The 14232-nt window shown below is 35.2% G+C and overlaps 1 protein-coding gene across 19 annotated transcripts in view; it reads right to left on the minus strand.

The window, feature by feature from the left end:
• BAZ2B (bromodomain adjacent to zinc finger domain 2B) overlaps positions 1–14232 on the minus strand; it is a 418491-nt gene that overhangs the window by 77902 nt on the left and 326357 nt on the right. For all 19 annotated transcript variants that reach the window (XM_055397431.2, XM_055397444.2, XM_055397442.2 and 16 more), the window contains 4 exons: positions 9024–9116; positions 8847–8908; positions 3064–3129; positions 1279–1344 (listed from right to left, as the gene is read on the minus strand). In XM_055397431.2, coding sequence (XP_055253406.1) covers positions 1279–1344; positions 3064–3129; positions 8847–8908; positions 9024–9116 — 287 coding nt within the window. The remainder of the gene's footprint in view (positions 1–1278; positions 1345–3063; positions 3130–8846; positions 8909–9023; positions 9117–14232) is intronic.

Raw genomic sequence — 14232 nt, forward strand, 5'->3', positions numbered from 1 at the left:
AAACTCTTGCTTTTCCTATGATCCAGCAGGTGTTGGCAATTTGATCTCTGGTTCCTCTGCCTTTTTTAAAAGCAGCTTGAACATCTGGAAGTTCACAGTTCACATATTGTTGAAGCCTGGCTTGGAGAATTTTGAGCATTACTAGCGTGTGAAATGAGTGGAATTGTGCGGTAGTTTGGGCATTCTTTGGCATTGCCCTTCTTAGGGATTGGAATGAAAACAGATCTTTTCCAGTCCTTTGGCCACACCTGAATTTTCCAAATTTCCTGGCATATGGAGTGCAGCACTTTTACGGCATCAACTTTTAGGATTTGAAATAGCTCAACTGGAATTCCATCACCTCCACTAGCTTTGTTCGTAGTGATGCTTCCTAAGGCTCACTTGACCTCACATTCCAGGATGTTTGGCTCTAGGTGAGTGATCACACCATTATGTAATAGGATGTAATAACAGTGGCTATCTCTTGAAGTGTTAGTCCCACCTGGCTGCTCAATTTTAGTAAACAAGTATCAGAAAAAGTGGAAGATAAGAGATGGAATGTATGTGTGTAGGGGCAGGGTGCAGTGGTTAGAAGGGGCACGAGGGTCCAAATCTCTCATGCTTCATGCCAGAAAATCAAAACCAAAACTTCTCCAAACAACATATGAAGTTACAGTAAATAGCAATGGCTAATTTTAGTATTGGTAAATGATAGCCTGATAAAGCTAGGTTTGGGTTTTGGAAGGCTTTTCACTTTTTAATAGTTACAAACAGTTGCTAGACATTAACAAAGAGAAAATTTATAATATAAGGAGAGAACTGGATTTGGAACATAAATAGCTCTGTGGAGATCTTATCCATTAAAACTATATTCAGGTATTATATGATAATTTATATTTCTGATTTGATGTCTGCTATTTAAAGAGCTCAAAGTATCACACAGTACCTGTGTAATAAAGTATAAAAATGGATATACAATATATATATACACTAAAAACACACATTATACACGTTTTTTCTGTGATCAACATTTTTTTCAGTGAGTCATTTTGAGGAGGGCTATTTTTAATAAAATTGATACTAGTATCAGTTCAGTTCAGTTCAGTCGCTCAGTCGTGTCCGACTCTTTGCGACCCCATGGACTGCAGCACACCCGGCCTCCCTGTTCGTCACCAACTCCCAGAGTTTACCCAAACTCATGTCCATTGAGTCGGTGATAACTGATACTAGTCTAATACCATATAATTTTTATTCTTAAAAAATTTTATTCTTAAAAAACTGATTCCCATCTAAACTAACCTTTATTCGTTTCTCGGCCTCCAATAATTTGGCATTTGCTGCTTCTTCCTTCTTTTTCTTTTTTGCCTGTGCATGGAAAACAGTTCTCAAAGTCATACAATGGTACCACTGCAACCTGAAAATAATCTATGACTTGAACATGGAGCTACATGACTAATAAGAGAGAAAACAACACGTGACATATATGTAGACAATTACAGATTTTCTCACAGTTAATATTATATTTACAAACTAATTTTCATTTCTCATGTAAAGATTAGCATTAAGATGTAAAAAAATTCTTAAAATTTCTAAGAATATGTCAGCTTTTCTTGATTTTTTCAATTCTATTAAAAGTCTGAAATAATTGTTTATTTTATATTAAAACAATCACAGAAAAAGTTTTTTTATATAATACTTGCTTTTTTCTGATTTTTAAAAGTAAAACATGATCACTGTAAAAAATTAAGAAGATGGGGTAGATTTTAAACAGTAAATATAAGCTATTTTTCTCTAGCTGTTTATTGTGATTTAATTTGAGGTTTTCAAGAAAGAATGCAAACTTACAATCTTTCTTGAAGTACATTTTGAATATCAAGATCATGATGCCAAATCTGAGCTTCATAATCTTAAAGTCATTAACTATCTAGTAGTTTCATAATTATTAATTTACTTTAAGATATTAGTACTTTTGATTTGGATTTTTAAAATTTATTTAAAATGGGTTAGGAAATATGTGTATATTTCTAGAAGGAAAACTCATACAAAAGAAAGCTTCAGCTATTTGACACCCTCAGGGAATAAATCATCTTATAGCAATAGTTTCCTGAATAGCTGGGAGGTTGTGTTGTGCTCAGTCGCTCAGTTGTGTCTGACTCTTTGCGACCCCACAGACTGTAGCCCACCAGGCTCCTCTGTCCATGAGGATTCTCCAGGCAAGAACACTGGAATGGGTTGCCATGCACTCCTCCAGGGGATCTTCCCAACCCAGGGATACAACCCAGGTCTCCCGCACTGTATGTGGATAAGCCAAAAGGGAAGCCCAGCTGGGAGGCTACACCAATGTTAAACACTGAATATTTATTTTCACAATTTTGGATGGAAATAATTTTGAGATATACACTATTTAGACATAGTATACTAAATAAAATTTGGCTTTTTCTTGATGACTTGGGGCAATTATTCTGAACATCAGTTATTATACTGTACAGTTCAATAGAGTAATGCCTTTCAGTTAATAATAAGGTGTTGAAAACTGCTTGCTAGTCAACTAAGAGATTACAGACAATCTTGGTAGGCTTTTGAATTGCTGTATATGCTGGTTGGAGTTTTTCTGTATTTTTCCCTGCTATCTTGTGGCTATTACCTAAATGATTCCAATATATGTCCTCTAGTCCTATTCCATCAGGTTCCAGGGAAGCAAGGCATATAAGAAACCAGAAAAACCAGCTGGTTAAACTGTTCCTACATTTAAAATTTACTTTCACTTTTGCAATGCTTTATTTCTAAATTAAAAGTAAATATCTATTAGTCCTAATGACTTTTCTAGAAGTACAGAACATGACTTTGAGCCATGAACTTTATGACACCTATACTGGTTGTTCAGAAATTTTTCCTTTTGTCTTATTTCCTGGGTTATTAGGATAAGATGAGTTTGCTAAATAAGGTCTTACTCTATGCATTATGCTTGAAGACATACTGACATACTATAAGAATGAGAGACTACCCAGGTAAGATTTTCAATTTTGCAGACTTTAAAATATATGACTATATTTACTTTACTCATATCACATTTAAGAATTCTACCTCTAGAATTTGCTGTGCTCGAAGCTCTTTTTCCATTCTGATTTGTTGTATTCTCTTAATTTTTTCCTGAAAACAAAAATTATAACAATTTAAAATAATAAACTAAATATCCAGGTGGAAAGTATTTAAGTAGAATCAAATAATTTAAGATATTAGTACAGAATTACTAAAGTTTCCCATGGTGGATATAAAATTTACTGTTTAGTTTAATATCATATATGTATGTTCATGTCAAATTAATGTGATTTTATCAAATTTCTTAAAATCATTTGTAAAATACAAATGTTACATAAGGAAACAGAAACCAGGTAAACCAATATGATTAAACTCATTTAGCCTGTGGATTTTTATAAATATTTACAATTATAACTATTTTGAAATAAATATAGGACAGAATAACAGAGAAACAGTAGTGAGAAACAGGAGTGAGAAAACATAAGGCTAATCTGGAGTTACCGTCATTCACTGAATAATCTTGAGCAAAGAATAACTACTCTTGCATAAACCAAGGAGAGGTACTAGTCCTTTCTCACTATGACATGAATAAATTAAAGCTGTTTAAAAAACTGCCACACAACTATAATAGATTATTATTAACAATTTCCATACTATAATTTCTTACTTCAGGGGGTGAATAACATAATACTATTGATATACTGCTTTTAACTACTACAAGAAGACAGATTCATAAATAATCTATAATATAATTTTAAAAGGATTAATTACAATGCAACAATGTAGAAATTATTCACATGTCAAAATTGTTCACATTGTCTTAATTTAATATATTAGTTATTGTTTTAGAATTTAGGACTATCAATAAACTGTGGAAAATTCTGAAAGAGATGGGAATACCAGACCACCTGACCTGCCTCTTGAGAAACCTGTATGCAGGTCAGGAGCAACAGTTAGAACGGGACATGGAACAACAGACTGGTTCCAAATAGGAAAAGGAGTACGTCAAGGTTGTATATTGTCACCCTGCTTATTTAACTTATATGCAGAGTACATCATGAGGAACGCTGGGCTGGAAGAAGCACAAGCTGGATTCAAGATTGCCGGGAGAAATATCAATAACCTCAGATATGCAGATGACACCACCCTTATGGCAGAAAGTGAAGAGGAACTCAAAAGCCTCTTGATGAAAGTGAAAGAGGAGAGTGAAAAGGTTGGCTTGAAGCTCAACATTCAGAAAACAAAGATCATGGCATCTGGTCCCATCACTTCATGGGAAATAGATGGGGAAACAGTGGAAACCGTGTCAGACTTTATTTTTTGGGGCTCCAAAATCACTGCAGATGCTGATTGCAGCCATGAAATTAAAAGATGCTTACTCCTTGGAAGGAAAGTTATGACAACCTAGATAGCATATTAAAAAGCAGAGACATTACTTTGCCAACCAAGGTCCGTCTAGTCAAGGCTATGGTTTTTCCCGTGGTCATGTATGGATGTGAGATTTGGACTGTGAAGAAAGCTGATTGCCGAAGAATCGATGCTTTTGAACTGTGGTGTTGGAGAAGACTCTTGAGAGTCCCTTGGACTGCAAGGAGATCCAACCAGTCCATTCTAAAGGAGATCAATCCTGGGTGTTCATTGGAAGGACTTATGCTAAAGCTGAAACTCCAATACTTTGGCCACCTCATGTGACGAGTTGACTCACAGGAAGAGTCTGATGCTGGGAAGGATTGGGGGTAGGAGGAGACGGGGACGACAGAGAATGAGATGGCTTAATGGCATCACCGACTCGATGGACATGAGTTTGAGTGAACTCCGGGAGTTGGTGATGGACAGGGAGGCCTGGCGTGCTGTGGTTCATGGGGTCGCTAAGAGTCGGACACGACTCAGTGACTGAACTGAACTGAACTGAAAGTTTGATAAAACTTTACTTTTGATTTAAACATTATCTCATATGCTATAAGCACAATGTTAAAAATTTCATGTTCATAAACCCCTTTGAAAGTCCCAAATTGGCACTGATGATAATAATACACAGTTTTCCCCAAACATCCAAATTTTCCTACTAGCAAATTGCATTTTTTGTACTATTTCCACAGCCAACACATCTTATACTGATGAAAAATTATATTACCTGTTTCAATTTCCAGGTGCTACTTGTATCTTTTCAAGCTAGATGTCAATGTGTTTTTAAACATTTTTTTTTTTGCACACTGATGTTACCAATCCCCTACAGGAGTCTATTGCAGGGTAATGAGATTTCTGGAATTACTGTTCTGATTTTAGCAGACTGTTCACATTCTATGATTTTGCTATTGGTGACCCTATCTTAGTTTTTTTTTTTCTTTTTTAATTTATTTATTTTTTATTGAAGGATAATTGCTTTACAGAATTTTGCTGTTTTCTGTCAAACTTCAACATGAATCAGCCATAGGTATACATATTCAATTCAGTTTCAGTTTAGTCGCTCAGTAGTTTTGAATACTAAACGTAGCTTGCAAAAAATAAAAGCCCTAATGTATCTTTTGTTTCATTTCCAAGATAAAGCTGTACTTGATCCACATCTGAAGTATTTATTTAGATTGGAACTTGAGACCTAAATAAAGCATGCTCTTTAATTTTTCCGCTTTTGTCAATCCTATAATGTGGTATGTTCTCAAGTCAGCAAAACTCATTCACTGTTCTCTTATGAACATAGATAGATATGGAATCTTCATCTTTTTTTTTTAATAGTACACTCAGTCTAAAGCTTTATCCTGAAGTTAATATATATATATCATGCACACATATGACATAAATGTTATTTATATATATGTGTGTGTGTATATATATATTTGGTAGTGGTGTCAATAGCATTAGCAGAGATAAACATTTTTTATAAATTTCTTTAATATAGGTTTACATTATAATATTGGGTATCCAATACCTGAACTGAGCTCTTTACGTAAAATATCTTTTTTTATCATAAAAAGAGTTGAACTTTTCTTCTTTTGGGGAACTAAGATCTTGCATGCCATATGGTGTGGCAAAAAAAAAAATTTCTAATAAATAAAATTTGACTAAAAGAAAACTGAAGTTCGTAGAAAGTAAATATTTTGCCTTAAATCAAAAGAAAATTACAGAGTTCTGTATTTTATATTCCAATGCCTTTGTTCCTTCTGTTTCATAATAATACTTTTGCAAGATTCCAGAATATTTCCTTGAAAACTATCTGATGATATTGGCTTACTAGGTAGAATAAATGATCCAGAAGCACATGCTACTATTTTATTCTAGAACTAATAGTAACTTTAAAATAGGCATTATGTAACCGACTACGTGAGTAGACCTAAGCTCTACTTTGATTAACTTTGCTGGCAATAAGGAATAAGTTAGATGGCATTCTGAAACTACCCTCAGGTAAATATCTTGATGAAAATTCATTGGTATTAACGTTGCTGGGACATTGGAACTATGATGCTTCTTTGATGAGAAGTTAAAAACTATGTATATTTAGGTTGTAGCCATCTTAAGAGTTTAGGATCACAAAGCTGAATTTAAAGTGCTGATAAGATTTGAAGGATCTCTAGCCATCAGGAAATAGGATAAGCTATAAAATAGCAAAGAACAATACTGCATAGGAAACTGGACTATTAGATCCATGAATCAAGGTAAATTGGAAGTGGTCAAACAGGAGATGGCAAGAGTGAACATCGACATTTTAGGATTCCACGAACTAAAACGGACTGAAATGGGCAAATTTAATTGAGATGATCATTATATCTACTACTGGAGCAAAAATCCCTTAGAAGAAATGTAGTAGCCCTCATACCAACTAAAAAGTCTGAAATGCAGTACTTGGGTGCAATCTAAAAACTGACAGAGTGATCTGTTCATTTCTAAGGCAAACCATTTAATATCACAGTAATCCAAGTCTATAAGCAACCACTAATGCTGAAGAGGCTGAACGGTTCTATGATTACCTACAAGACCTTCTAGAACTAACACCAAAAAAGGTCCTTTTCATCATAGGGGACTGGAATGCAAAAGTAGGAAATCATGAGATAGCTGGAGGAACAAGCAAGGTTGGCCTTGGAGTACAAAATGAAGCAAGGCAAAGGCTAATGGAGTTTTGCCAAGAAAACACACTGGTCACAGCAAACACCCTTTTCCAACAATACAAGAGATGACTACAACATCGACATCACCAGATGGTCAATACCGAAATCAGACTGAATACATTCTTTGCAGCCAAAGATGGAGAGGCTCTATAAAGTCAGCAAAAACAAGACTGGGAACTGACTGTGGCTCAGACCATGAACTCCTTATTGTCAAATTCAGACTTAAATTGAAGAAAGTAGGGGAAACCACTAGACCATTCAGGTATGATCTAAATCAAATCCCTTAGGATTATTCAGTGGAAGTGACAAATAGATTCAATGGATTAGATCTGATAGAGTGCATGAAAAAATATGGACAGAGGTTCGTATCATTGCACAGGAGGCAGGGATCAAAACCATCCCCAAGAAAAAGAAATGCAAAAGGCAAAATGGATGTCTGAGGAGGCCTTACAAATAGCTGAGAAAAGAAGAGTAGCTAAAGGCAAAGGAAAAAAGGAATGATACGCCCATTTGAATGCAGAGTTCCAAAGAACAGCAAGGAGAGATAAGAGCCATCCTCAGTGATAAGTACAAAGAAATAGAGGGAAACAACAGAATGGGAAAGACTAGAGATCTCTTCAAGAAAGTTAGAGATACCAAGGGAACATTTCATGCAAAGATGGGCTCGATAAAGGACAGAAATGGTATGGCCCTAACAGAAGCAGAAGATGTTAAGAAGAGGTGGCAAGAATACACAGAAGAACTATGCAAAAAAGATGTTAATGACCCACATAACCATGATGGTTGATCACTCACCTGGAGCCAGACATCCCGGAATGCAAAGTAAAGTGGGACTTAAGAAGCATCAATAAGAACAAAGCTAGTGGAGGTGATGGAATTCCAGCTGAGCTATTTCAAATCCTGAAAAATGATGCTGTGAAAGTGCTGCACTCGATATGCCAGCAAATTTGGAAAACTCAGGTGAGGCCACAGGACTGGAAAAGGTCTGTTTTCATTCCAATCCCTAAGAAAGTTCAAGGACTGATGCTGAAGCTGAAACTCCAATACTTTGCCCATCTCATGCGAAGAGCTGACTCACTGGAAAAGTCCCTGATACTGGGAAAGACTAAGTGCAGGAGGAGAAGGGGACGACCGAGGATGAGGTGTCTGATGGCATCACTGACTCGATGGACATGAGTTTGGGTAAATTCCAGGAATTGGTGATGGATAAGGAGGCCTGGCATGCTGCGATTCATGGGGTCGTAAAGATTCGGAAACGTCTGAGCGACTGAACTGAACTGAATCAACTCTTAAAAACTTGCAAGTAGAAGACTTAGTTTTAAAATGAAGTCAATTTTAGTTCATGAAAGAGAACTTTCTAGTATATATATATATATATATATAATATTACTGTGAAATAATAGTTATTTCAGAAATCAAAATGAAAATAATGTACATATGTGTTGTTGTTTAGCCATTAAATTATATCTGCCTTATTTGTGACCCCATAGACTGTAGCCCACCAGACTCCTCTGTCCATGGGATTTTTCAAGCAAGAATAATGGAAATAATGCCATTTCCTTCTCCAGGGTATCTTCCCAATTCAGGGATCAAACTTGTGTCTCCTGCATTGGCAGGTGAATTCTTTACCCGTGAGCCACCTGGATAGTCCAAATCACATACAGAAATATACAAATAGGCTGCAAGACAATGACTGTTTTAAAAATCAGTTCCAATCCATAAACATACCTGTTGCTTCATAATCTTTATCTGTTCTTTTTGCTTTCGCTTCTCCTCAGCAGCAATTATTGCTATGATGAAAAATCAAAGCACAGATATCATCAGAAAAGGAACCAAGAAGAAATGCCTCTTGTGAGTTACCCAATACTCACTCTGCAAGTTGAAGCTACCATTTAAATCACGAACCTTGTTGTTTTTTAGCTTCTTTGGCAACCCGCGCCTGTTCCTGCTTTTGCAATTTTCTCAAAAGCTTTATTTGTGCTGCTTGCCTTGCTATTTCTGAAAAACACAAAATTTTAAGGAATGTTATTAACAACTTAATAACAACAAATTAATAACAACATAACTGCTCTCCTAAAAATAACTGTGAAACTGGTATCATCGTGAAGGACATGATTTTTAAGAAAACTGCCAAACATAACATTAGATACTCAGTAGGAAAATGGCAGGAAATGTCATATTCGTTTCCCCTAGAAATTGCCAATTTTTCATCAAATATGATCCTATATATAGAATAAGAATGATGCTTCTCTCAATCCTCATCACAGAGGCTAATATAGAAACTTTTTTTTTCACATTTCGTGTAATCATCACTGAGTAGGAAAGTAGCTGCTAATATGTAAAAAAGTGATTTAGCTTCAATCTTAAAAATAATATATAGAAAAAGAGAAAGAATCCAATATAAAGTCTCCCAAACTAAGCATTTCAATTAGCTATATAAATGGCAAAGCTTCTGAATCTATTGATACTTTCACTTGTGAAGGAAAAAGACTAGCTCTCCTAAAAAAAAGAGAATTTTGATTTCTCAGGACAACCTAGTTCTCATACTTTTTAAGGACAAATGTATGAAACTGGGTTATAGTTACGTAATTAATGGTCCCAATTCTTCATCTCTTCCTCTATCTGTGCCATTTGCAATGTGGCTTTGTGGTTCCACTCATCAAGACATGTGAGGAACATATTTTTTTGGCCCTTGATTTTGAGTGCAGCCATGTGATCTGCTTGGGCTAATAAAATGTTAGCAATGTGATGCAAGCATAAGTCTGAAAGTGTACTTGAACTCTTTATACCGTTACTCCCATGCCTTGCCCTTTATTGTGAGGACATATTCAGACTAGGCTGCTGGAGACTGTAGATTCCATCTACACAAACAATTAACACTTAGTGTTGTATGCCACTGAGGTTTTGTCGATGGTTCTTTCCCAGCATTACTGCTGCAAGAGGTAACTGATACAGAAGGTATGCAATGTCATGCTTTATTCTTCTGGCAAACTTGATCAGAATATTTCTAATTATAAAAGTGGTGCATCATAATATCTTTCATAAAATCATTTTAAAAAATACCACTTTACATCAGACATTGTTTTCAACCTTGTAGCAGATGACTAATTTTAAGAAACTTACATATTATATTCACCAATAATGAATATGATCAGGTAACATCTGAATTACTTGAGCTCTACTAATAACTTTTACCATTTATTGAACTGCTGTATTAAATTTACATGATTTTGTTTAATCTTCATAACAACCCTATGAGACAGTCAACATTATGCCCAGTTTATAAAATAAAACTAAGGGTCACAGAAGTTACAGAGCAGAGTTAAGATATACACCCTGGACTTTCTCACTTCACAGTCCATTTTACTACTTCTAAAGTTTAGAAGTATGTTACTACTTCTAAAACCTTTAAGGAAATTTGAGTATCTTGAGATTTTTGAAAGAAACATAACTCTATGTCCTTGTAACAGCTAAGATGAAGTTGCTTACTATGGCTGATTATCTATCATTAACACTTAAAAAAGAAGACAAGATATAAGAGGGTTTGATTTTATCCAGGAGACTTGAAGGATAGAAGCTGATGCTAAGCACAATGCCAAAAACATTAACAGTTAAAATTTCACCAAATGAAAAAATACTATAGAATACATAGTTGTAAAAAGCTACATTAAGTTATTTTACAACTGCCTCAAGCTGCAAAAAGAAAAAAAAAAAACCAATGCCATACCTAAGTTATCCCTCTCTCAAAATAATGCAATTTATGTTATAAACCATTGTGGTTTGTACCATTTATTAATGTTTATGGCATTGTGCTTTGTACCATTTATTAAATAAAAATTATTAAAAAAAAGAAGCTGATGCTAGCATATACCTCCAACCTTTGAATAAGTTTTAATATTAAGTAATTTTGAGCATCATCAAGAATTTCTCAGCCACATAAAAAGGAGTCTTCTGTTCATGAAATACCCTTGGAAATCGATATGTATAAACTGGGCTACAGAATTAGCAAACACTGATAATAATATATATGAAGGACACTGCTTTCATCTACGATAGATCCAGATAAACATTTTTTTTTAACATTTAAGAATTTAAAGTTTTCACTAAACTTTGCTATAAAGACCAAAATCTGCCAGAAAATGTAAAGGTGTGTTGCAAAGTGTATTAGTTGCTCAGTTGTGTCCTACTCTATGCCCATGGATTGCAGCCTACCAGATTTCTCCGTCCATGGGATTTTCCAGGCAAGAATACTGGAGTGGGTTGCCATTTCCTTCTCCAGGGCATCTTCCCAATCCAGGGATCGAACTTGGGTCTCCTGCATTGCAGGTGGACTTTTTACCATCTGAGCCTCCAGGGAAGCCAAGCGGTTAAAAAAATATATTTTCTAGAAAATGTGGCATAAGTATGATGCTTTGTTCCCAGCTAAACTGATGCTCTCTAATAGCAATTTGGCTTATAATAAGGAAAATTTTATCACATATATAAGTGTATTTTTGTATATGAATGTATCAATCAAACTCCACATAAATTCACCGTAATTTTTAAAAACCTTAGAAAGCTCAAGTGATATTTTTTGATTTTAGCAAGGAAGATACAATTTGGAGTAATCATTTAAAATTTATGCAGCTTAACTTTTACATTATGAACAGTTAAAGAAAATATTAAAAAAAAAGAATATATATATAAAAAAAGAAGTTAATTAGGGACACTATGGGGGAAGGAGAATGAGTTAGAGACCTAGAAAACTCACTCAGGCTCTGTGGAATAAACAGATTCCAATATCTTCTCATTTATTTGGTTTATGGTTGTTGAATATATTATCTATTGTAATGAACACTTGAAATATTAATTTGAAAAATATCTTTCATGGATGAAGAATTTGTAAATTTCAAATAAAAAATTTATTTTGAAATAAAGTTTATTTTCGCTTTGAATTAGGGCTATTCTACATATACCACATTTCTTTGATTCTAAGATGCATTTTTAAACATGTCTAAAATCACAATGTGTCTAAAAATTGGCAGCATTTTGCTTTCTTAGTGGAACATCTGAAATAACAGGACTTTGTAGAGACTAGGGCATCTCAGATTCCATAATGTATGAAATGGACAGATGTTACTAGATATCTTAGAAAAAATTAGATATGAATGGTACTGACCAATTAAGAAGCAGGTTTATTTAGACAGGTTGAAAGTTATTTTTTTAATATTCAGATTTTGTCAGATTCCTATATGTATTCTCTGAGAAATTAGAAGACCTCTCATTTCACAATGCTTAAAAGTACAAAGTTTGCAGTTTTTTTACTGCTTTGAATCTTTCTTCAAATTAAGTCCATTTGTTTAGCCTAGTTGAATCCTTGTATGAAACAGAATCTGGCAGAATCCCTTCAGGTAACCCCCTCAAACTGTTGATGTAGAAACCTTTTAGAAATAAAAGGGGGATAGTGATTCTTTGTTATTTTCCTTTCTTCCCAAGGAAAAAGCATGCATATGATACCACATTTACTTGTATATATTCAGTTCAGTTCAGTCGCTCAGTCGTGTCCGACTCTCCATGACCCCATGAAAGACAGCATGCCAGGCCTCCCTGTCCATCACCAACTCCCAGAGTACGCTCAGACTCAAGTCCACAGAGTCGGTGATGCCATCCAGCCATCTCATTCTCTGTCGTCCCCTTCTCCTCCCGCCCCCAACCCTTCCCAGCATCAGAGTCTTTTCCAGTGAGTCAACTCATCGCATGAGGTGGCCAAAGTATTGCAGTCTCAGCTTTAGCATCAGTCCTTCCAATGAACACCCAGGATCGATCTCCCTTAGAATGGACTGGCTGGATCTCCTTGTGGTACAAGGGACTCTCAAGAGTCTTCTCCAACACCACAGTTCAAAAGCATCAATTCTTCGGCGATCAGCTTTCTTCACAGTCCAACTCTCACATCCATACATGACCACGGGAAAAACCATAGCCTTGACTAGACGGACCTTTGTTGGCAAAGTAATGTCTCTGCTTTTTAATATATTATCAAGGTTGGTCATAACTTTCCTTCCAAGGAGTAAGCGTCTTTTAATTTCATGGCTGCAATCAGCATCTGCAGTGATTTTGGAGCCCAAAAAAATAAAGTCTGACACTGTTTCCACTGTTTTTCCATCTATTTCCCATGAAGTGATGAGACCAGATGCCATGATTTTTGTTTTCTGAATGTTGAGCTTCAAGCCAACCTTTTCACTCTCCTCTTCCACTTTCATCAAGAGGCTTTTGAGTTCCTCTTCACTTTCTGCCATAAGGGTAGTATCATCAGCATATCTGAGATTATTGATATTTCTCCCAGCAATCTTGATTCCAGCTTGTGCTTCTTCCAGCCCAGCGTTCCTCATGATGTACTCTGCATATAAGTTAAATAAGCAAGGTGACAATATACAGCCTTGACGCACTCCTTTTCCTATTTGGAACCAGTCTGTTGTTCCATGTCCAGTTCTGACTGTTGCTTCCTGACCTGCATACAGGTTTCTCAAGAGGCAGGTCAGGTGGTCTGGTATTCCCATCTCTTTCAGAATTCTCCACAGTATATATTAATAATTATTTATTTACTGCTAAATATTTAACATTTATATGCATGCAACAAAGAACATACATACACAATAAGGTCAAATGTAAAAGAATCTGCAAAATGCAACATAACACAAGGGAAAAACTGTAATAGAATACAAACCAATTTGAAATCTTGAGGGAGAAAAAACATCTGAGTAAAAGCTGAATAATTAACTTCCAATTTGAAAAAATTTGGTTAATTTTACAAATATAAAGTTGCCATTTTGGATACTAAGTATGCTACTTGTATAAGATATGCAAAACATGCATGAAGAGCCCACACTTTGGATATCAGTTAATTTCAAGCTTTCTTATTTTACACACAAAAAACAATGCACATTCCCCAGTGTTACACACTCTTCACAAAAGACACTGGTTTACTGACAATACTAATTTTAAAATCTCATCATGTATGGCTCTATCAGTTAACATATTAACTTTCCTTTTAACCTTCACTAGCAATTTTTCAGGGGAGATAAGTCTTAAAAGGAACCAAACAGAGTAACATGAAAAATATTTAACGAACATACTA

The sequence above is a fragment of the Moschus berezovskii genome, chromosome 2, assembly GCF_049115385.1.
Source record: "Moschus berezovskii isolate FMDL1 chromosome 2, NW_MosBer_1.0, whole genome shotgun sequence".
Lineage (NCBI taxonomy): Eukaryota > Metazoa > Chordata > Mammalia > Artiodactyla > Moschidae > Moschus > Moschus berezovskii.